We start from the raw sequence: 23,520 nt of genomic DNA, 5'->3' as shown, positions 1-23,520 counted from the left end.
GGCGGTGTGTCTCCACATACATCCTGTGAGATAACCTTCCTGGTTGAACAACATGCACTCATCCCAACATATTTGTATCAAGTTACATCACCGCAGTGCAGATTCTTAAATATAAGTGACTTAAGGTAGAGTGACATCACACTCACACGCTCTTGTGTTTATCAAATCAGAAGGCCAAGTCATTAAACGTTTCAAATTAAGTTAACTTGCTGCGACAAACACTACATTTTAAAACCAATCGGATAAAGCTTTGCCATTACTATTGTCGAACATCTTAATCATATCTTTAAAAGAGAGAAGAGTATTTTCTGTGCTCAGCAATGTGAAGTTGGCAGACGTATAGCTGCACAGCTCCCCCTGTTGTCCTATATGTGTTATTACAAGATGAGTTCATTTCAGACCTGCAATTCTATTTAGTTTTTATACATTATTTATTTAGTTTATCATACTCGTGCAAATTAGTTTTTAGTAAGTGATCAGAGTGACATTTCTTTTAAACCTGAGAAAAGGACAGAAAATGTCAGTGCCTCACGGTGCAAAATAAAGAAGTTGTGAAGCAAAAAGTGAATAAAACTGAGTGAAAAGCTTTTTTTGTTCACTTGAAATGAAGGAATTTTAATGGATTAAAAAGTGTGTGTGTGGTTTTTTTTTAATGGATGAACAAAAATGAGCAAGAAATTGTTGCATAAAATGCTGGATACAAATTGACACTCATGTAGGCAAATTAATCACAAAAAAAACCAAGAAAAACTCTAAAATTCTCCAAAATTGTTATAATTTTTTTAAATCAGCAACTTTCTGGAGACTTCAAAAGTTTTTTTTTTTTTTTTTTTTTTTAATGTAAAAAAAGGAACAACCATGACTTAAAAGAATAGTTCGATTCTGGTTTGCACTTTAAACTCGATTTGAATAACTTTCTGTATATTATCACCTCCCTTTATTTAGCATTAGGCCACGTCGGTGCAGTGCAGTGGATGGCACAATTGACTTATGGTCAGACGGTTCATCTGTGTTTTACTTGGAAGACTTGCCTCTGTATTAGAAACGTTCGTTTTAATGAAATAATTGAAAACTTTACTCTCCACATTTTCTTCATTTACACTTAAAAATTTGAAAAAGAAAAGGTATGTCTTGCCACAACTACTCTGGAAAGGTTTAGGATATTTGCAGATGACGGATATTATTAGATGACAAAATCTCACATTTGGATCTTAAAGCATGAATTGTGAAATCTTTTATTACATTGTATTGATTTGAAGTAGTAAATGACAGGAGACCTCTTCGCCTCTAATTCCTGTTTACCCGAGTCCACATCGCCCTCAAGTGGTGAAAAAAAAATTACAAATAAAGTTCCATTGATACTAAAGAGTTTATTTTGACCTTAAGGTTCACTTACAATCGCTTTACACTTTTCTTTTTTCCAAAAATATGATTTTACAAAATCAATCAAAACTGTGAGAAGGATATTTCCATTCTGGTTAAAGGAAAACGTTATAAAAAATATAGTTTCAAAGGCGACGAAAGCAACAAACATACCTGTTTCCTGTAAATAAATAAGGTGCTAGAAAAGACCCCCCCCCCGAAAAATATTATGATTATTCTGTAAAAATCCTGAGAACAAGCATGAACACACATCTTTATAGAACTGGATATTTTGGTATAAAACACTGTACCAACACCCTCACCCTCAGATCTGCCTCCTAACATGCAGCAGACAGTTTTCCTCTCACTTAAACAGCCGAGTTTTGACCTTCGTGGATCCGTTCAGGCCCTTTGCATCGCTGGCGTCGCCCTCGTTCCCGTCCTGGGCTTCACTGTTGCTGGCCCAGCTGGCCTTCAGAGGAGTCAGCTCGGGAGCTATTATGTCTCCATCCTGCACATGAACAAAAACAACAGACGCCAGTCATGGGACGAGCTGTGTCAACGCCGCAAAGCAAAAAGCAAACACATCATTTGGGAAAGGGAGTATTACACTGCTGTGAAACCTACTGGGGCTCTTAACATAGAAAAAAAGATGGGTTTATATGTAATAATAAAAAAACAAAAACAAACTAATACACTGTGAATTGCGGCTCGCATGGTTTCGAAATGAATTTGTTAAAATTAACTTGTTGGTTTGAGGTGAAGGTAATGCATGTCGCGTCCGTTTTGAGCAGACAAATGGTACCTGAGGTTTGGAGAAGTTCATGTCCATGCACCACTGCACAAACTGCTTCTTGGCTGCCTCCACACTCTTCTTGTCCGTCTTCTTGCAGTAGACTCTGATCAGTTGCTCAGCGAAGCGCTCCGGGAGGAGTTTAGAGACCTGATAGGAACGGCATTCAAGCATAATTCATTGTTCTGATACATTTATCTAAAGTGAAACATTAAAGGGGTCATATTATGCAAAATTCAATTCACACAATTCGGCCGCTCTGCTCTGGCACATGGCCCCGTGAGAGGAAGTACTTGCTCCTCTTCCCAAGATGGGCACGTGTGGGCGGAGCCAGCCCAGCTCACGCAGACACAGCAGATTCTGAATGCAGTTCTTATGACCCAATATTCAAATGGGGGAAAATCAAGGAAAAGCTGGATTTATGGGGCAATTAACTTTAAATACAATGTTTTTGGACCAACGTTTTTCCGAAATGTTTTACTTCTCCTACAGTTGCAATCAGTCACACATTCACTACAATGACTGAACTAATTTCTATGTTTTTGGACTGTGGGAGGAAAGTGGGAGTGCATGAATGATATTTGAATTTACTTCAGCCGTCAATGAAAAACAGACATCAATGTGAAAAGCTCCGATGGCATTTTTGTAGCTTCTGCACCAGTAGTTTATTTAGGTCTTTACGCCTTTGGAGTATGTGATTAATTAAAAAAAACACAAAAACAAAAGAAGAAAGTCCATCACAGAATTTAAATCAGACTGGCGGGAGAAGATGTAGGATTCAAAAACCTAATGCTTTCTGCTGCATGGTACATCTACATATTTGAGTTTGACCGTTTAAAAAAAAAAAAGCTTAATAATCACTAAAGTTTTAACCCTTAGAGGGCTGACCTGGTTCTTGCGTATCTGGATGGCTTTATTTTTGTCCTCCTTGCAATAGAAGCGCACATTGTTGATGGGGTTCTTTTCTCTCATCCCGTAGTCCAAGAAAATGACCTGAGAGAGACAGAGATATTTTCAGTGAGATCAGGAGAAACTTGAGAGTCGAGGAAAAAGACCCTCGTCATCGAGGCTGTATGAGAAATGCTCACAGTGACGATGAAGTCCTCTGGCCGCAGATCGACGTCATGGGAGCTGCTCTGAGGGACGGATTTAGCCAAAGACGCTTCCCAGCTCTTGGTTGTCTCCTTGTAGAGAATCGGCCAAGACGAGAAGTTAGTGTTCTCGTCGTTAAACCAGACTTTGACCACACTTGTGAACGGGCTCAATGGAAAAAGTCAGCAATCAACTTTGTCCTTCAGTTTCATACACATACAGCAAAACTAATAAAAACGGATAGAATCCCACTTGCTTTCATTATTGAATATAAACAGCTTCTCATATTTAATATGCATTTTTGATCAATCTTTGACTTACTTGATCGTAACCTAATAGTGCTATATAAATAAAGTTATTATTATTATTAATACAACAAAAAGTCAATATTTGCTACCAAATTATCATTATTGGTTATGGTTCAGTTAACATCACCTTTGTAGTTGTGACATTTTCATGTTTTCCTCCCACAACAAAATAAATATATCTTTTTTTTGGCCCAGGCTCCAATACTGAAGATAGTTTGAACTCGTCTGACGTATCACCCCAAAACGATCTGATCACATGTCAGCAACGTGTGATACCCGCTCTCAGATTAATAGGAATAATAACATTTATAGAAATCAAATAAAGATTTCAAATAGATGCAGTATATTATTATTATAGACCGTCACCTGCTCTTCAACATTATGTTGTGTATTTAGTATTGGAGTATTTATTCAACACAGCCTGCAGTCTTTTACTGACAGTGCCAGTCAGGTTCCTCTCTCATTGATTTATTTCCATAATGTGCGTTTTTCATGTGTTCTGCGGACCACGTTTGCTGAACTGTATGTGAATTCCTGCTCTCCCTTATTGCTTATGCTGGACGCCACTGATCATTAAGATTCATTACCGGCGGGAAGTCCCTCACTCGTCACTGTACACAGTGTGCCGAGGGACGAGAGTCGTCTGTCTGGCTCCTCCACTGGTGCACCTTTATTTATAAAACAATTATTGAACCGCCCCCATCATACCTCTGCATACACAAAGTCACTACAATTGCAGGAACTTGTCACAGTGATGATTTTAACACTCATTTTACAGACTTTTTAATGCATGATTGTAGAAAGTGTAAGCGATTTAATTTATGTTTGTCATCATGTTTGTGTTAGTGGTCTTTTAGTTTGTTTTATGGCCTTTCTTTCTCTCCCGAGAATCCCGTTACCACCTTCTCTGCTCCATCCATGCCCCTCCATCCCTCACCAGACTATACAACAACCCATCCACGTCACTTTGCCCTTTCATTTGCTTATCTACGGTTTTTTTCTTCACGAGTGTCTGTCCATCATCAATTTGTTTTATTGCTGCCATTTCGGCCAGGCCTTGCTTGTAAAGCATACCATTTGATCTCAATCAACTGCTCGGGGAAAATAAAAGTCACACACACATACCTGATTCACGTCAGTGAGCTTCCCTGCCTTAGTCGTTTGACCGAGACACTTGTAAAGGCGTCTGGCGATGATGTTGTGCAGGATCTCTCTCGCCTCTTTCAGCTCCGGAGAGGAAGAGTAGAGTATCTGCTCAAAGACATGATCTACAAGGAAGAAATGGGCAATACAATTCAGCCAAGGACATTACAATCATGTTTTTCAGACAATAACTGCAGTGCAATCAAAGATGATGGTTATTATGGTTGGCAAAAGAAAAGATATCTGCATTGTAAAAGTTCTGTCATCTCTCTAAAACTGTTTGATAATTAGAGAATAATTTTGTTTCTGAGAAGTGTCAAGAAGACGTGAATGGTAAAAACGCTCGAGGAGACTCCCAAGTGGACAAGTCAGGAACAGTTATGGAGTTAAGGTGATCTGGCCTTTTCAGTTAGCATGGTCATCCAAGTTGAAATACTTCATTCCTGCAAACGTTTAGGCCTGCTGGGGTGAAGAGTCGTTATGTAGTTTATTAGTCACATCTGGAGTGTGTAACTGATAAAAGTAGCTGCTGACCTGTCAGCTTGGTGTAGGCCTCCGGGTCGTCGATGGCCTCCGAGAGAGTGAACATCTTCCCTCCTTTGCCCTCGATCTTGATGTGTTGGTCGGCTTTTAAAAAAGCCTCGGTGATCCTGCAGAAACGCACCGAAATCACAATCATTCCTGGGAACATTTTTGCTCCATACGATGGTAAATGGTAGCTCATGATGGAAAAACGCAGCTTCGGAGTCGATACCCACATGGTCTCGATGATGTTTCCTACTTTGTGCTGGTAGGCTCTTCTGTGGAGACAGTTCCTGGTGTGGAATAAGTCGTACAGATTTCCTACTTCCTGTTAGAAGGATCAGCTTGGTGTCAAATTGCGACATTGAACTGATGATGCCGATAAGTAGATTGCAACAAAAAACTACTCAAATTGCAATCAAAGTTAAAGTAAGATTAATAAATAATCCGTATATATTTGAAGAAGAACACCTTGTCTCTGGTGCAGATGTTTTTCTGTCCGTCCACCTCACACACCCGGGCGAACTTTAGGAAGCGCCGATAGTCAAAGTTGTTCTGAATGCCGAGGTGATAGCAATCCCTTCGATAAGACATCATGAGACACAAGATAGATATATTTTCCTTAAAACACAGTTTGGAAGAATTTCAACTGAATAAAACCAACACATCAAGAAGGGACACCTGGCAAAGTAGTCCCACTTATCCACATCGATGCCGTTTCTTTTGTTGGCCACGATTTCGTACAGGAAAGACTTGTCCACTGGACGCCCTTTATATGGCCACTGCAAGGAGACGAGCAACGTCAGAGTCAGCTGAAGTGAACAGGCCTGTTCAGGAGTACAATGTCGTCAAGTCACGGTTCATAGAGTCAAAAACAATAGTGCAGGAACGCACGGAGCTAAAAGATAAGGATGCGTATGGGTAAGAAAGTCTGAATCACGGAGAAGAATTTGATTATCGTGAAGGCCACGAACATTACGGATGGAAATGAGCCTTGTGTTAAATCCAGCTTATTAACAGCAACATGAAATTCATAAGATTGTTTTTATATTAATACGCACTGTCCAAATAAATAAATGAAACTATGGCTGCTGATTAATACACCCCCACCCATCAATTTTAAAACCACTTATTTATTTTTCAAAGTTTCCTCAGGGGGCATCAAACGTGTCTGCTGTCCACACTAAAACAAAAGGTGAACAAAGTGAACAAACCAAAAGGTTTACTCATATTGCAAGCGGTCATGTTTAGATCGTGATTATTTGGTTGGCTAATAATATAGTCAGGCTGAAGAAATAATGTCATTGACTTGTATGAAATGTAGCCCAGTACGTTTCTCAATATATCACGTTTTTTTTAAAAGATAAACCACAAGTCTCAGACTTGTTTTTAGTAGAACCTTCCATTTTAACAGGAAAGTCATCCAGATACCACTAATTACAATGTGGTTCATTTATAGAGATGCTGAAGAGCTGCCACCGCACATATTTCTGTCGTGTTTGGTACAAAGCGCTCCACTTGAAAGTAATGGGTTTTCATTTTAAAGAAGGACTGCTTAGAATAGTTCCCTAAAGTTTGGGGCAAGAAAACCACTGCAGATCGACACAAGCAAAGTCTTCTATCGACTGATTTTTCAACTTAAATCACTATTAAATGGTTTAATGGGCGAGGACATCAGTCACCAGCCGTTATTGTTTCACTTTGTTTTGTTGATGCCACACTGTCAACAATCACTCAGGCATTTAAAAAAAATTTTTTTTTAATAATTTTACAGCAAAACGCTCAAGATATTGGTTAGAGAAATGACAACACCGACTAATGTTTTGGTACCTTCTGGCTTTGAGTTGCACTCGTGTTAAGCGGTCCAGCAATCTGCTCCTTAATGAAGTCCAGGTCCTGCTGCAGCACCAGGCCGTGCTGCTCCATCACCGGCTTCAGGCCATTGGCCTCCACCAGGTAGTCGAACATGGCCACCGAGGCCTTCTCATGCTGCAGAACACACAGCAAGAAATAATAACATGGTTGTCACACTGTGCTCAGCTCAAACAGAAAGAAACTTATCTTACCCAACACAAATGTAAAAACCTGTCTTATCACTCGCGTGAGCCAGACTGACGGCTGGTGGTCATAACTTGCATAAGGACGGTGTGCTGAGCAGCTCTTATCGGGTGTCCTTATCTTTGTGAAACACTCGAATCACCATCTGCTCCCTCAGCTTTCTCGTTATCAAGTTAAATGACGTTAACGGCTCTGAAAGTGTCCCAATAAAGCTTCTGTAAACACCACAACACATCAACCCACCAGCTGATGAAACTTTTTAACAGCTTGTAGGGAAGACCCTAGATTTCTTGTAGAAATGATTTCGGGATGTGAATGTGCGTCACACAGACTCGCCTCTGTGAGCACATAAGAGACATTGTTGTCGGGACCCTGAGCCCCCCCCCCCCCTACGTCCTCTCGACATTTCGAAGATCCCCGACACGGCTGCTCTCTGACGATACTAAAAGTTCATGACTCGAAGTGATGGGAGGACAAAAGACTGGGAGCGCTTCACATTTTGATCACAGGTTGATGCGGATCAACGTCTTCAGTGGGCGACTGTTGGGTAAATTTGTACTTTATATCAATCCTTATGTTAATCTTTGGTACTTGGTATAATGGGAATTAACATTTTGGAAGTTATCGTTGATTCATGCACGTTTGTGCTGAACGCTGCTCACAGCTGCAAGGTTACGAGTTGATATTCTTTGCGCTCACGGGAACATATTTTGACTGCAACTACTCTGTGATGTCTCCAAGGTCTCTGGCCGCCTCGGCCAGGAGACCACCTCATCACAAACATTCTTTTCTCATCTCCTCACACACAAGCTCACCGTCCTTCCCTCAGTACCAGTTTCAACCAGTCTTGATTGTACCACACTTGCTTCATGAAAATGTAAACGCCTACTCCAAGTGATTCAATAAAACTGGGCAGCGGAGAGAAAGAACTTTGCAGATCGATGACCGAGCTGTGAGGTGAATTCATTTCTCTGCCTTTGCGCAAGGAAATTATTGTTTTGACAGTCATTTCTCTCAATACTGGGGTTTGTCTCTTCTCTCTCATCCTTTCAGGTTTTATACTTAACAGTGCCCGAGGCACAACTCAGCTTTTTTTTTGTTTTTGTTTCGCTTTTCAAATAGCTGGCGAGTCATTTCATGCATGCAGTGTGGTAACCTGTAGAATAAACTTCTGGATGGAACAGTTTATAGTAATAACAGCTCACACACGTGGGCTGCCATTACCAAGTGAAAGTGGATGTGGATAATGTGCCTTTGCAAACAGAAAGGAAACGAGGAAGGATTGACACTTTGCTTTCTGTACGAAGGAGCACCACCAGCTCTCGGATGCCGCCATTATTCCTTCTCATATAATAAATGTGAGCGGCTTCTCACCTTCCAGCCAAGGCCCGGGCGAGCTCTGGGGATGAACATTCCGTCAAACATGTGGGAGAACGGTCCATGCCCTGGACCGGGAGATAAACATAATGCCAAGGTCAACGATAATAAACAGTTTCATTCTTCCTCATCATCAAGCAATAACTCCAATCATAGATACTTATATACAGACCATTTAGTTTATGCAGAAGATTAGAATAAAGACCAGAGAGGAAAGGAGGAGAACTTTGTGCCTATTAAAAAGCTTAATAGTGGAACCAGGAAATTCAAATGTGTCACATGTGTGACGTGAGCTTCTTCTCTGTTCACTCCAAAATGCACATCGACTGTCACACAGAGAAAGCTCTCGTTATTTTGGATAAAAAGAACAGAAACTGTCTGTTAACCTGTTTCATAACACGCTGTTTGGATCAATCCGGGTCCATACATACTGTAGTTTACCATCGTCGTACAATTCAATTATACATGTTACACCTAAGTAATAATTCTACACAGAATTGCATTATTTTTCTTATTACTGAAAATATAAAGGGACATTTTGATTGAAAGTGTGCAGGAAAAAGAATAATCTTTCCGTCAATCCTTTCACATTTATTCAAAACGCAATACAAATAAACATAAAGCAGACAACCATCCAGGAGGACACGATTGACTCTCGGCTAATTTAAGTTGATCTCAGAGCAAAGGTGCTACGGCGCGTCACCACTGGCTTTAGATCTTTCACTATTGGACCGCCAACTGTTTCCGTGTGTGTGAGATATACCCACTTGGGGTGTGTTGTGAAAGCCTTTCCTCACCACTCACCCAGGTCGTGGCACAGGCCGGCGATCTGCACACAGAGGATGTCTCTACGAGAGATAAGTAGCTCGGGTTGCCTCTCGTTCAAAGCTTGAACAAGACGTCCCGCCAAATGGCAAACCCTGCCGACACACAACAGATCATTACGGACACGATCCAGGCATGTGAAAGAGCATTTTTTTTTTTTTACATTTACTGACAACAAATCAATATTTATGACTGGAACATGTGGCTGGAGCTGAGAAACATCGCATTGTACCAACTAAAATCCAAGTTAAAGACAACTTCTGTACTCTGTTATTATATTATGATTTAATATGGTGTCACTGTGTATAGAAACAACAGGTAGGATTAGGACGGATATCAAGGAATGTATAAGTGAGAATACCCAATGCTGTGTTCAAAGCGGTTGTGGGACGCTCCAGGAAAAACAAAGTAGGTGCCTCCGAGCTGCTTGATGTTTCGTAGCCTCTGAAACTGAGGGGTGTCGATGATTTTGATGAGAAGCGGATGCAGCTCTATGTGCCCGTGGATGGGATCATTGAAGACCTGGAAGCACACGGGAGACAAATTTGAAACGGCGCAACGCGCATCATTTCCAGTTTGAAGTACATCAAAATAGATGAAACAAAACAGTTCAGATCCTGAAATACGAGACTCACTCACTTCTACTACAGTGCTGTAGCCTATTAGATAAGCAGGTATAAACCATTTACCCACTGCACCCCAACAAAAAACCCTGATAACCAGACGAAGGACAGACTGACACTAAAGTGACTCAACAGTCCCCCCCCCAAAAAAAAATATATGAGCGGGGTAAATTAAATCTTAAATAAGGCCCCTTAAGGCCATAAATTATTTGATCCAATGTGGGAAATATAAATGAATGCAATGTTTGTTTGTTTTGTTTTTTTTTGGGTCATGTTTGAACCAAGCCCAGATTCCCCATCTCACTCTCTTCACATCTTGAGCAAGTCACCGAACACCAGTGGATGGATTCACCAACTTGCATGAGCACTTGTGTAAATGACTGTGATTATCAGTGTAAAGCACTTGTAGTGTTGTGAGGCTGGTTTCTCCTTGGTTGGGTTTGTTTTGTTTTGGCCTAAGGGTTCTCGTTTTAAGACTCAAGGGTGTGTTTAAGTTGAGGATCTGCGTGTTTTCCTTCCTCTTGCTTCTGGTAACAATAATAATAATAATAATAATAATAATAATAATAATAATAATAATAATAATAATAATAATAATAATAATAATAATGATAATAATGATAATAATGATAACAATGATAATAATAATGAATGTCCTTCAGGTTACCTTGTAATAATCTGTCTTTATCTGCCACAGCTTCCGGAGGATGTGCAGGATCTGCAGACGGTCACCGAGACACCTGGACAGAAGGGATGGAGAGAAAGGGGGGGGTCAGCTGCAGGGTCACGGGGCTCCGTTGAACCGTTCCACCGGGAGCAACACACTGACTTGATGCCGATGGTCTGCAGGTCTGCGTCCGTCAGGCACCGCAGTCCAACGCCGGTGACTTTTTCCGCTGCGAGACAAACGAGCGCAATGCAAAGTTAAGCGAAGGCGACAGACACCTCAAAAGTCTTAATCGACATTAATCGAGGTGGCAAAGACACGAGACCCACATCTGAAAACGTTCTCCCACTTTTCGAGCCCCTCGGTCCGCAGAAAGAGGCACGTTTCCTCCACTCCCCACTCCGCGTAGTCGGCGTCCAGCAGCCGCTCCGGTGACACTCGCTTCTCAGGTGTCGCGAGGCTGTCGTCGGGCGCAGCGGCCGCCCCGAATGGTCGCTTCCGAGTCTCCATGTCTTAATGGTGCGGATCAGAAGGGTACAGGTGAGTACAGTAGACCTCAACAGCTGATCGCCCCGCAAAGAAGACGGCAGTGGTGGAAAGACCGGGGTTTTTGTATCCGTACCGGCGCGTCAGGTCACAGAGTGAATCACCAGCACCACTTCCGCTTCCGTCATTACACAATATAAGTCCGCTAAAAACTCAGACGCGGGGGTTATTATAGTGCCTGAAAATGAAATAGAATAAAATACCACCTCACCCCGACCGGAATAGTAAACAGCCGCAACCTCTGAGCCTGTTTTTTTTTTTCCCCGCCTTGAGAGAGTTTTTCATTCTTATTTCCATGTGCTATATAAATCAAATCGAATTGAATTGAAATGAATTGAACCAGAGGAAATAAAACAGGCGTGACAAGATAAAAACAAGTCTCCACATGTGATTTTAGTTCTGCAGGATTCTTTCTGTTAAAAGGGAGTGTTTCCTTCATATGTACTTATTGGGTTTTTCCTGTGTATTTAACGGTACCAAGAGATGACTGTGCTGCAGTGCTTGTACATTTCCCACCCCTGAAGGAGATTTGGCACATCATAATTAACATGGGGCACAATAAAGAAAAAGCAGTTTCTTGTTCCACTGACATCAGCTGTCTGTTGAAATGTACTGTATATATGCAGTCAGAAATTTCCATCTTTATTATGAAAGTGTGGAGAGATGACCATGCTTCATGTGGCACTGTATCAATAAAAACATTTTTTTAATTGAAAGTGGTTGTGAGCAGAAAGAAAATAGGTCTTATTTGACTAATAAAAGGGTATACAAAAGGTTTATGGAAAAAAAAAAACAGGAAGGGAAATTAGGAAGTCACAGTTAAAAAAAAAACAAATATCAGTGACATTTTATAGCTGCAAATCAAGCACTCTGAATATAATCAAATGATCAGTCAAAAATATAACTTTAAATGTAATATGTAGCATAACTTGACTATGGTGATTTCAGTCATATATAAGGACTTTTACATCACAACTTTGATCAAGGCAAAAGTAAACCACCAAAACTAAAAAAAGGCTTTTATTATACTTATTTTTGAAGAGGCCATTTTCTGCAACAGTAAATCAACTAATTCCATCCTTTCAAATTGGGTTCTTTCCATATTCTATTCACATAGTTTGCACATTAAGTCACATTTTGAATAGATTATTAAGAAAACAATATGCTGTTCACTGTAATTGGACTCGACGTCTATTCCGGGATTACATACAGCATAATTTTAAAAAAAAGAAAAATTGTGCCTGTAATGAAATGACCGCTCTCACTTTCTTCCCGCATAAGAATGATCTTTAAGGCAAATATCGACAATAACTTTCAACGTTTATAGAAAATTTAACTTTTATTTCCGGTATGTTATGTATCGCCAACTGGTAGCTTGACGAGGGCTGCCCCTGTTTTAATGATAGATGGGCGGGGCTTAATATGAGAAGGAGCCAATGAAAGAGGAGCTCTGACACTTAAACGGGATTACGTATTTTGCGTGGGAAACGCTTATCCTTTTTTCCTAGAAAGAAATTGCTATTCTGATAAAGCAGACACGTGGTCAGCATGAATCCCTTCCTACTGTAGGGCTTTATTTTTAAACGGTTTTTATTGAATAGAAGAGTAAATTTGCGCTATCTTTGTAGTGCCATTATCTAATTTAAAATGGTCTAATTATATGTTTCAATGTAGTGAACCACACCTTCTGAGAGTGCTAAATCATAATGTTGTGATCATATAGTGTTGATTTGTATATGCTTAATATATATATATATATATATATATATATATATATATATATATATATATATATATATATATATATATATATATATATATATATATATATATATATTCTGCTCCCGGTTCTGATGAAGTATAATTTCTTATATCTTCTCATATATGTTTTATTTCTTATTTCACTATCATGCTACTCTTCTTTGTAGTATGCAGGCCGGCTCCAGAGAGTCTGAGCAGAGACAGGACAGGGGCAAATGGTAGGCCAAATGTTTCACCATATATTTCCTGTTTGGCCTCAAGGAAGTTAAGAGGTGTCAGAAGTGGGACCGTAGATGCTATGGCATTGGGGATGTTGATTGTCGTAAACTAATTAGTGGCATATGTTGCTGACCATATAAGCCACGGAGTTTCTTTTGTGTGTCAGAGTTGCATATTGGAAGTCGCTTCTCTCACCCTGTCCTGTCATCAGCTTTTGATTTTTTTTGATGTCATCCTATTTGATATTAAACATTTTTTAACCAAACGAAGAAGCATCGTTGAAGCCTGTTTTATCTCCAGCTTCCATCCTGCACTGAAGTTCCCTTCACTGGTTAACTGGAAAAGGCTGTTACAATATCAGCTCTCCTTAATTATGGATGTGCTGAGTTGAATTTACTTGAACTTTTCAATCGTTAAAGGAATGGGGTTAGTGCATTTACAACACACAGGACACACAACATGTCATTTAAACCAGATATCCTTTTTAATCAAATAATCTGAAATATGACTTCAGTTATAACCACCGATAAACCCCCTAAAAAAAATAAAATGTTTTCACTCACTGATCAAAGAACAACAGTCTCATAACTTCATCTGAACTCTGATTTGGAGTTCTAAATCTAACTAAGTAACTTTTTTTACTGTAGGATCTTTCTAACAAAACTCATGAACATGTCATCTTGTCAAACACACTAATATCCTCATAAAACCGATCAAACTTTACTCAATTTAAATAAAGTCACAACTTAAAATCCAAACACTACAAACCATTCAAATGTACTGTCACTCCACAATTCAACAATGGTCATTGGGCGTTGGAGCTGATCCCAGCGAACCATGGACAAGGTCATGGGCAGGTCACCAGTCCATCGGAGGTCAAACACAAAGAGACAGACTACCACACACACCTCGGGGCAGTTTAGGATCACCTATTAACCTCACACGCATGTTTTTGACCCATGAGAGGAAAGTGGATTACCTCGAGGAATAGAATGTTAATAGACTAGAGTATTTAGATGTCAGATAATAAGTGTACGTACGGCAGTTAACACTGCTACAACAACAATGGCTGAAAAAGGTGACGCCATCTAAAACAACTGACGTAAAATGGGGGGAAAACAGCAGAAATGGCTAAAGCAGTGAAGATGACATCAAAAATGGCAGATGATGCTACTTTTTTCTGATCCATTTCCAGAAGAAAAAAAAAAGTCTCCTGCTTATGGCTGGTCACTTCTGTACACTGTTCATACTGGAGCCAGGTGGTCTAATAAATCTGAATTGAGCAACATGACCTGCAGTGTGTCATGGTCATGTTTGGAGTCAAATCAATGTTCAATTCTAATGCTATATTACTTAATTTAAAAAAAATTATTAATCTGTGGACAGTTGCTGTTGACAGCAAACGCTTTCATGAACAAACATCATTCAGTGATTCCACAAGGTCAAAGTCAACTTTAATGTTCCGGAGGTGGCGATTCCACCTCACCAGTCTTCATCACATACAACTCATACAGTAGTTTATTTAAAGCGGAAAGAAATCGGTTCCCACTTTCACCTTGTGAGCAGTCGAATGGACAAATTGTGAATACAGTGGTGAGTACGGCTACAGGCGTCATGATTTAATACTAGAATTACTCATGAACCTTGTATACAATCACTCCTGCTGTTCGAGGGATTTACTTTCTGCTTTCACAAGCAACATCTTTCCGAAGTGGAACAACTGGAATAACTCATGACAAACAGGCAAATTAACAATACAAGAAATAATACACAAACATCAAATCCTTTTCAGGATATAATACAATGTAAACACTTAAATGTAAACACATGCATCAATGGTGAGTCAATGAAAACATGCGTGCTGCCTGCCATGGGTGCACATACTGTAAATAAAGTGAACTGGAGTGGGAGGCGGGGCCTGTTAAGCGGTGTTATTTTCCAGAATGCTTTTCCACAAGTGCCATAACAAGGAAATGTTTCAATTGAAGCTGCAAGCAGCACTGAATGGGTCCTCACGCACTCACGCACGTTGGAACAGCACTCGACAGAGATGCAGCAATGACTTACGATTAGTAAATCTCATCCCAGGGGGTCTCACAAGAGTACGGCTTCTCACCTGTGTACGTTCACATGGCCCAACAGAGTGCTGTATAAAGTGAAACTGTTCCCATGTTTCTTAAGAATAGGGCTTCTCACGTGTGTGAGATCTCATGTGGCCCACCAAATTACTGTGCTGAGTGAAACTTTTCCCACACGTTTGACAAGAATACGGCTTCTCACCTGTGTGAGTTCTCATGTGGCCCAACAAAGTGCTGTGCAAACTGAAACACTTCCCACAGGTTTCACAGGAGTACGGCTTCTCACCTGTGTGAGTCCTCATGTGGAGCACCGAATGATTCTGTTGACTAAAACATTTCCCACACGTTTCACAAGAATACGGCTTCTCCTGTGTGTGAGATCTCATGTGGACCAACAAATTACTGTGCTGAGTGAAACGTTTCCCACACGTTTCACAAGAATACGGCTTCTCACCTGTGTGAGTTCTCATGTGGCCTGACAAAGTACTCTGTAAACTGAAACTTTTCCCACATATTTCACAAGAATACGGCTTCTCACCCGTGTGAGTTCTCATGTGACGCAGCAAAACACTGTGTTGGCTGTAGGTTTTCAAACATATCTCACAGGAATACGGCCTCTCACCTGTGTGAGTTCTCATGTGACGCAGCAATCCACTGTGTCGGTTGTAACTTTTCAAACATATCTCACAAGAATACGGCCTCTCACCTGTGTGAGTTCTTATGTGGCACAACAATTCACTCGGTCGGTCGTAACCTTTACCACAGACTTCACAAATGTTCTTCTTGTCGGTGAAAGTTCTGAAGTTTTGACGAGAGTCACGAGAGAGGAACTGCTCAGTGTTCGATACTTCTTCTGGTTCGCTCAGGTAACTTTGCTCCTCAGTGGAAGAGGTTTCACTTTCAAACTTCAGTATAGGACGCTCTCCCTCATGGCTGGTACCGGGTTCCTCGTACTCGATCTCTGGAGGTTCCGGTTCTTCTGGCTCCTGTTTGATCTGTGGAGGTTCTGGTTCTCCCCGCTGTAGACAGTAGTTTCCCGTTTCCTGAATAAGCAGCTGCTCCTCGGGGCAGTCATGGTGCTGTGGGAGCTCTGGAGGGACACAAATGTGCAAGATAAATGGTTAGTTACATTACTTTTACAGTTCCAACATTAAAAAAAAAGAAAATCCTGGGGTGCACTTTATGCTCTTGATATGGCGTAAGCACCTCTAATACGAATATTAATTGGACGTACGATGTACGCAGTGATGTACAGGCCAGCTGGCACACCTGGACAGTGTAGATTGTGGAGATGAAGAGTGTATTTATAGTTACCAGTCTGGTAAATAAATGTGACCTAATATACTAAAAACATAACAGGCACAAATCCTGCTTCTGTCTGCGGTAGATAAAACAAACTGCACCGTAACCATGGAGATCCTCCACCAGTCAGATCCATGTGGTCATTCAGACTTTTCCATACCTGTTCTGTGCAACTTGATTTGCGGTTCCCAGCCGGTTTCCAACAATCTGCGCTGACGATCAATCTCCTCCTTGTACTGGACAAGAGTTTCTTCAAACATGGCGAATATTTCCACGGCAACAGCAGTCAGTCGCTGGGTGGTCAAGTCTCTCACAGAGTTGTGGGAACTGTCACTTTCACCATCAGTTACAGTCACTTCAACAACCTCCTCCTCCTCTTTAATGTGTGGAGCTTCATGTTCCTCCTGCTCCAGGCTGGAGCTCGTCTTCTGGTCACCACTGTGTCGCTGTGGACTCTCTGGATGGAAACAAGACACAAGTCACCAATATGATGGATGCGACAGGACAGGGTACATTTAAAATATAAACATGATGTCACCACCAAGGTTGTGAAAAATGAACCCTTCATTGCAATCAGCGGTGCTGCAACTGGGAGAGAGCTAAATGTATATGCCTGAATCAAACGTTTCAACATTTATAGTGTTGACGGCATAAAACGAGATTTTTTTGTCTGACCTCAGCTGGAACTATAGGCGAGGAGTTACTTGCCACCTATAAGAAGCATTCCAATCAGCCCTTATGCAGACAGGACCCATCGAATGACCCTCATGGAGGAACGAAGGTGCAGTTCCACAGTCGTAGTTTGCAAACAGCACAGTTTCCTGCATTTCTAATACAGATGTTCTGTTAAATGCTGAAGGTTTCTGCTTTAAATTCACGTTATTTGCCCTGTACGACAACTGCAGCCTCATTTCTATATGCTACTTTCAAATAGAAATGCAACGATCGCCCACGAGTTCCATTCATGTGTTGATTCAGACTTTTCCATACCTGTTTTATGCGTCTTGATTTGGGGTTTACATCTGATTTCCAGTGATCCGTGTTGACGTTGACTCTCCTCATCGTACTGGACGATAGTTTGTTCAAACAAGGTGAATATTTCTCCAGCGGCAGCAGTTAGTCGCTCGTTGATAAAGTCCTTCAAAGCCTGAACTGAACTCATTGTTGCTGCAGGAGAGACAACATTTCCTCCATGAAACATGAAGACAACTGTGTCCCACGCTGCTTGTCCTCTTTCTTTTTTTCTTTTCCGGTAGTTTTGATGCTTTCCGGTTTTCTTCTTCTTTGAGATCTTACGGGAATTTGCATCCAGAGTTGCGCTCATTACCGCCATCTGCTGGCTCAATTTGTGTACATCAGTTCAGCCAGTCAAATATCTCCCCCGTCGAACCCGGTGGGTTTAGGAAACTATTCAAATATCTTCTGCTCCTGCTTCTCCTTAACGGATATTCTGCAAATCTTTCAACGCACATGTGCAACTCGCTGTTCTCTAAGAAGCTTAATCGCAAAATTCACAGCAGGTGTTTGGCCCAGAAATGGACCAATATGTTTCCCAGTTCAATCAGAATTGGTATTTAAACAACAGGAGCAGGTTTATGACTCCAAATAACCTCATCTAATGTCGGGAGCAGTTTGACATTTCCAACAGTGAGATTAAAGAAACCTGAAGTTGAAATGTGTTCTGCTTTTTGTATGCAAGATGACTGTAGCAATTTTTGTTTTGTTTTCTACAAATTCCATTTAAAGCTTAAAATGTTATTGTGAGTATTGTATATTAAATGTTTGACATTGCATTCAAGCAGACATGTGTTCCATGTAGGCAAAACTTATTTTTTTCCCTTCGTCGCATAAAAAGAATGACCCATTCATGTTAAAGGAAAACCACAGAATCAAATAAGCCATTGAATTCATAAACATTTTACTTCCATTTCTTCAAAGTTTAATCTTCTCATACAAAAAAAAACAAGCTGTTAGAAATAAAAATGAACTATGCTTCTCTAAGATTCATAATCTTAATACAACATTTTATTTCGAACGGACATGAAATGTGACAAGTGAACATAAAGTAATAAAAATATACACATAAAAATCAAAGATATAATCAAAAGCTTTAAAAAAAAAAAAAAAAAGATTGAAAAATAAAATCAGATAAGAGCAGGGATAAACAAGGTTGGCAAAAACCATTAAAGGGAGGAAAATACTTAAAGCAACCAGGGGGACCATTTGTCAGTCTCTGTCGTTGAACACAAATGAAAACAACTTTTATTTCAATCTTCTCATTTCCTTCAAACAAATCAACAGTATTTAAATTAGCAACATTTCTTCGAAACTGAATGATCCCTTGTGATTTTGGCCTCAAACCTTCTCCTTCAGCAAATGTCCTGCCTGCTGCATACGGCACACTGCAGGCCCCGCGTCTGTCTGTCAAAACTGCTCTTTCATGTCTCCAGCTAGTGGCGCTATGTCTGTGTATGGATATTGGCAGACAGTTTTGATCAAACGTACATTTTTAGGCCCATTGCAGCATATAAAGCAGGTACCGTAATCACCAATCCTTATTTCATGGCAAATGATCAGTTTTTTCGGGGGAACTACCACGGCCAAGCCCTTTGACTTTTTTTTTTCATGGGGAAGGACTGTTTTATTTTCTAGACAAATGTTAGGTCTCCTGGATTTAATCTGAAGGAGGAGTTCAACTTGAGAATTTCATCTGCCATCGTCTTTAATGATGTAATCCCTTTGCGATGTGGTGCAACAGTGACCTAGGATTACTAAATCTCATCCTCGGTATTTCACAAGCGGACGGCTTCTCACTTGTGAACGTTCATGTGGCCCAACAAAGTGCTGTGCAAACTGAAACTTTTCCCACACGTGTCACAAGAATACAGCTTCTTACGTGTGTGAGATCTCATGTGGACCAACAAATTACTGTGCTGAGTGAAACTTCTCCCACACGTTTCACAACAATACGGCTTCTCACCTGTGTGAGTTCTAACGTGGACCATCAAATTACTGCGCTGAGTGAAACTTTTCCCACACGTTCCACAAGAATGTGGCTTCTCACGCGTGTGAGTTCTCATGTGGCCCACCAAATGATTCTGTCGACTGAAACGCCTCCCACATGTTTCACAAGAATACGGCTTCTCACCTGTGTGAGTGCGCACGTGGCCTGACAAAGTACTCAGCAAACTGAAACTTTTCCCACATATCTCACAAGAATACGGCTTCTCACCCGTGTGAGTTCTCAAGTGGCCCGAAAAAGTACTCTGCACACTGAAACTTTTCCCACATATCTCACAGGAATACGGCCTCTCACCCGTGTGAGTTCTCATGTGACGCAGCAATCCACTCTCGCGGTTGTAACTCTTCGCACATATCTCACAAGAATACGGCTTCTCACCTGTGTGGCTTCTCATGTGGCGCAACAATTCACTCGGTCGGTCGTAACCTTTACCACAGACTTCACAAATGTTCTTCTTGTCGGTGAAAATTCCGGAGTTTTGACGAGAGTCACGAGAGAGGAACTGCTCAGTGTTCGATACTTCTTCTGGTTCGCTCAGGTAACTTTGCTCCTCAGTCGAAGAGGTTTCACTTTCAAACTTCAGTATAGGATGCTCTCCCTCATGGCTGGTACCGGGTTCCTCATACTCGATCTCTGGAGGTTCCGGTTCTTCTGGCTCCTGTTTGATCTGTGGAGGTTCTGGTTCTCCCCGCTGTAGACAGTAGTTTCCCGTTTCCTGAAGAAAGAGCTGCTCCTCGGGGCAGTCATGGTGCTGTGGGAGCTCTGGAGGGACACAAATGTGCAAGATAAATGGTTTAGTTACATTACTTTTACAGTTCCAACATTAAAAAAAAAAAAAAATCCTGGGATTCAAGCAGTTGAAGTTGAAAACATTAAAATATCCAAAATAATCTGTAGTTATTACATTATTGCTTGATGGTTACTTTTAGCAGCTGGTGGATTAACCATGAAATTCTTTGGGATCAACTTTTAAAAGGTGTTATATTATACATACACTTATCTTTCCTCATATTCACACAACATACCATTAACCGTTTTAACACCTGAGATGGAGTGAAAATCAGACATAGTGCTTTTATGTGTTCTCAGGACATGGCTGTTCAAAAAACATCAATGTACACAACTTTTTTAAGTAGTCCTTGTGAGGAAAAAGTTATAGTTCAGTCAACTGCCTCCAACCCACCACTCCCCATCCGATCTCAATTAGACCCACAAGCAAGGCAGCACCTGAGCGCCACGGGAACAAGCACCCCCACCAGGACAAGGAAAGGAATAGCATATAATTTGTAGCTGTATTAAAGTATAAATAAAAAATACCAATGAAGTAGCCAAAACCCTTCAGGTGGTTGTGTGTTGTCATGAAAACAATATGCAGATAATCAGAGTGCAGCTGTGAGAGGGAGAAAAGAGTGCTCAAATGGGGTTTGTATGGCTGAAATAAATTTAGAATTGAGCGGCAACTTGAAAAATTTTCATGCTGAGAGTGCTAGAAGGAACTTATGTAATTACTCCGAAGGTTTCATGTCTGTGTTGACGTGGGGAAGGAATGGATTTAGACAAACGTGACCAAATATACTAAAAACAACAGACATAAATCCTGCTTCTGTCTGCGGTGGACAAAACAAACTGCACCGTAACCATGGAGATCCTCCAACCAGTCAGCTCCATGTGGTCATTCAGACTTTTCCATACCTGTTCTGTGCAACTTGATTTGCGGTTCCCAGCCGGTTTCCAACAATCTGCGCTGACGATCAATCTCCTCCTTGTACTGGACAAGAGTTTCTTCAAACATGGCGAATATTTCCACGGCAACAGCAGTCAGTCGCTGGGTGGTCAAGTCTCTCACAGAGTTGGGGGAACTGTCACTTTCACCATCAGTAACAGTCACTTCAATAACTTCCTCCTCCTCTTTAATGTGTGGAGCTTCATGTTCCTCCTGCTCCAGGCTGGAGCTCGTCTTCTGGTCACCACTGTGTCGCTGTGGACTCTCTGGACGGAAACAAGACACAAGTCACCAATGTGATGGATGCTGATATTTTATAGTGATGGATGGATGAGACAGGACAGGAGATATTTAAAATATGATTTGTGATTTTTTTTTTTGGGGGGGGGGTCACTAAAATACTGGTAAAATAATATTTTTTCTTATGCATGTAAAATTAGGCTATTTTTATTCAATTTATTTGTGCGTGAGCGTGAATCGTCACTTTCACTTTAATAAAGATGCCAGCCTGCGTGCAGTTCTTGTCCTCAACCATTGAACTGCAGGGGGCGCTAGTCTTCAACGTCACTTTAAATCACTCAGCCGCACAGTTTCAAATATGGAAACCTGGTAAAGTTTGGATTTCCTAATAATAATTTGAAAAAAAAAATAAGCTGGGGGTCTCTGAGGAGCAGCAACAGAGACTGCTCCAGGTCGGTGGTTGTTTCTGTCTGAAGGTAAGGTCGATAAACTATATTATTAACATTCATGGAGCCGAGGACTGGATCTCTTGAAGTCTGATCCAGTTTTGGATCAGTGGGGCAGACAAGTAGGTGTGTTAACCCCCTCCCCAGTGGTGAGCACCCTGAAAGCCGCGCGACAGTTATTACACTGGCTGTAACGATAGGCGAGGAATTACTTTCAATAAGAAGCATTTCAAATGAAATGTAACGATCCCCCACGAGTTCCCTTCATGTGTTGATTCAGAATTGTCCATACCTGTTTTGTGTGACTTGATTTTAGGTTTACATCTGATTTCCAGTAATCCGTGTTGACGTTGACTCTCCTCCTCGTACTGGACGATAGTTTGTTCAAACAAGGTGAATATTTCTCCAGCGGCAACAGTTAGTCGCTCGTTGATAAAGTCCTTCAAAGCCTGAACTGAACTCATTGTTGCTGCAGGAGAGGAAACTTTTCCTCCGAGAAACATGAAGAGAACTACGTCCCACGCTACTTACATCCTCCTCCTTCTTCTTTTCTCTTTTCCTGTAGTTTCGATGCCTTCCGGTTCTCTTCTTCTTTGAGATTAAAACGGGAGTTTGCATCCATAGAGTTGCGCTCATTACCGCCATCTGCTGGCTCTATCTATGTACATCAGTTCAGCCAGTCAGATATTTCCACCGTCAAACCCGTTGCGTTTAGGAAACTATTCAAATATCTTCTGCTCCTTCTTCTCCCTCCCTACTCCTGTATCTCCTTAACGGATATTCTGCAAGGAATGGAGGACATTTTATTGATTATTTTATTTTATTTCCTTAAAACCATTTGTTCATTCAGGATTAGGGATTTTTTTTTATATCATTTTGTTGTCACACTGCTTCAGGAAGTCCAGTGGGAAAATGTGGCACTTTTAAAAACCCTTCTTATCTACTATCAATATCACCACTGCTATTATTCAACACGATGGCTGCCATTGTACATAGTTTAATAAATATTTACAATGCATTAACAGTCCGAGTGAATACAACTAAATGTAATATTGGCTACAGAATTTACTGGGCAGGATATCAAGAAAACATTGGCACACAAAAATCTTGTTGCAGCTGGTTTTAAAATGTTTTTGCCAAAAAGCAGTAAAATCCTCAAACCTGAAGCCACAAGGTTCTTCCACAGAGATAATGGTTTCTCTTCATCACATTCTCAAGGAGAAATGGCAAAACACGAGGCCCATGTTTACATGGAGAGTTTAGTGGAAGCCATTTAAGGAAACAAAAGTGAAAGCATGCATCCTTCACGTGCAGTGGCCCATCACTTATTTTTGTTTTGCTCACATAAGTTGTTGATCCATTTTTAAAGGAAATGATTTAAAAATGTAAACAACCTTATGTAAAGTATGTTGT

The 23,520-nt window shown here is 40.8% G+C and overlaps 3 protein-coding genes across 3 annotated transcripts; all 3 read right to left on the bottom strand.

Moving 5' to 3' along the window:
• Positions 1-1,598: 1,598 nt before the first annotated feature.
• samhd1 (SAM domain and HD domain 1) lies at positions 1,599-11,280 on the bottom strand (the record flags this gene model as incomplete). The annotated part of the gene is made up of 16 exons (XM_080496675.1): positions 1,599-1,873; positions 2,168-2,305; positions 3,044-3,148; positions 3,244-3,339; positions 4,681-4,823; positions 5,233-5,348; positions 5,457-5,548; positions 5,692-5,800; positions 5,902-6,002; positions 7,051-7,209; positions 8,653-8,723; positions 9,460-9,575; positions 9,842-10,002; positions 10,771-10,843; positions 10,933-10,999; positions 11,100-11,280. 16 exons carry the CDS (start codon positions 11,278-11,280, stop codon positions 1,727-1,729), a joined length of 1,875 nt encoding a protein of 624 aa, XP_080352801.1. The 3' UTR covers positions 1,599-1,726.
• A 3,572-nt stretch (positions 11,281-14,852) lies between these two features.
• LOC308130406 (uncharacterized protein) lies at positions 14,853-17,901 on the bottom strand. Its single transcript, XM_080496771.1, has 3 exons — positions 17,667-17,901; positions 16,837-17,133; positions 14,853-16,464 (listed from the first exon to the last, which is right to left on the bottom strand). Exons 1-3 carry the CDS (start codon positions 17,875-17,877, stop codon positions 15,473-15,475), a joined length of 1,500 nt encoding a protein of 499 aa, XP_080352897.1. The 5' UTR covers positions 17,878-17,901; the 3' UTR covers positions 14,853-15,472.
• Positions 17,902-18,717: 816 nt separating this feature from the next.
• Positions 18,718-22,500, bottom strand: LOC308130631 (uncharacterized protein). Its single transcript, XM_080497044.1, has 3 exons — positions 22,400-22,500; positions 21,391-21,687; positions 18,718-20,460 (listed from the first exon to the last, which is right to left on the bottom strand). The coding sequence occupies exons 2-3, from the start codon at positions 21,488-21,490 to the stop codon at positions 19,487-19,489; spliced, it is 1,074 nt and encodes a 357-aa protein (XP_080353170.1). The 5' UTR covers positions 21,491-21,687; positions 22,400-22,500; the 3' UTR covers positions 18,718-19,486.
• Positions 22,501-23,520: the final 1,020 nt, after the last annotated feature.

This window comes from Blennius ocellaris (genome assembly GCF_963422515.1).
Source record: "Blennius ocellaris genome assembly, chromosome: 5".
NCBI classification, from domain to species: domain Eukaryota; kingdom Metazoa; phylum Chordata; class Actinopteri; order Blenniiformes; family Blenniidae; genus Blennius; species Blennius ocellaris.
The sequence above is the reverse complement of the archived record's forward strand: the minus strand, read 5'-3'. Positions and strand labels throughout refer to the sequence as shown.

Excerpts from the sequence above, each read along its gene's own strand:
- LOC308130631 (XM_080497044.1), bottom strand. The coding sequence starts at position 21,490 with ATGTTTGAAGAAACTCTTGTCCAGTACAAGGAGGAGATTGATCGTCAG. Across the intron at positions 20,461-21,390 it reads AATCAAGTTGCACAGAACAG|AGCTCCCACAGCACCATGAC; the intron begins GTATGGAAAAGT and ends GTGTCCCTCCAG.
- LOC308130406 (XM_080496771.1), bottom strand. The coding sequence starts at position 17,877 with ATGTTTCATGGAGGAAATGTTGTCTCTCCTGCAGCAACAATGAGTTCA. Across the intron at positions 17,134-17,666 it reads AATCAAGACGCATAAAACAG|AGAGTCCACAGCGACACAGT; the intron begins GTATGGAAAAGT and ends GTTTCCATCCAG. Across the intron at positions 16,465-16,836 it reads AATCAAGTTGCACAGAACAG|AGCTCCCACAGCACCATGAC; the intron begins GTATGGAAAAGT and ends GTGTCCCTCCAG.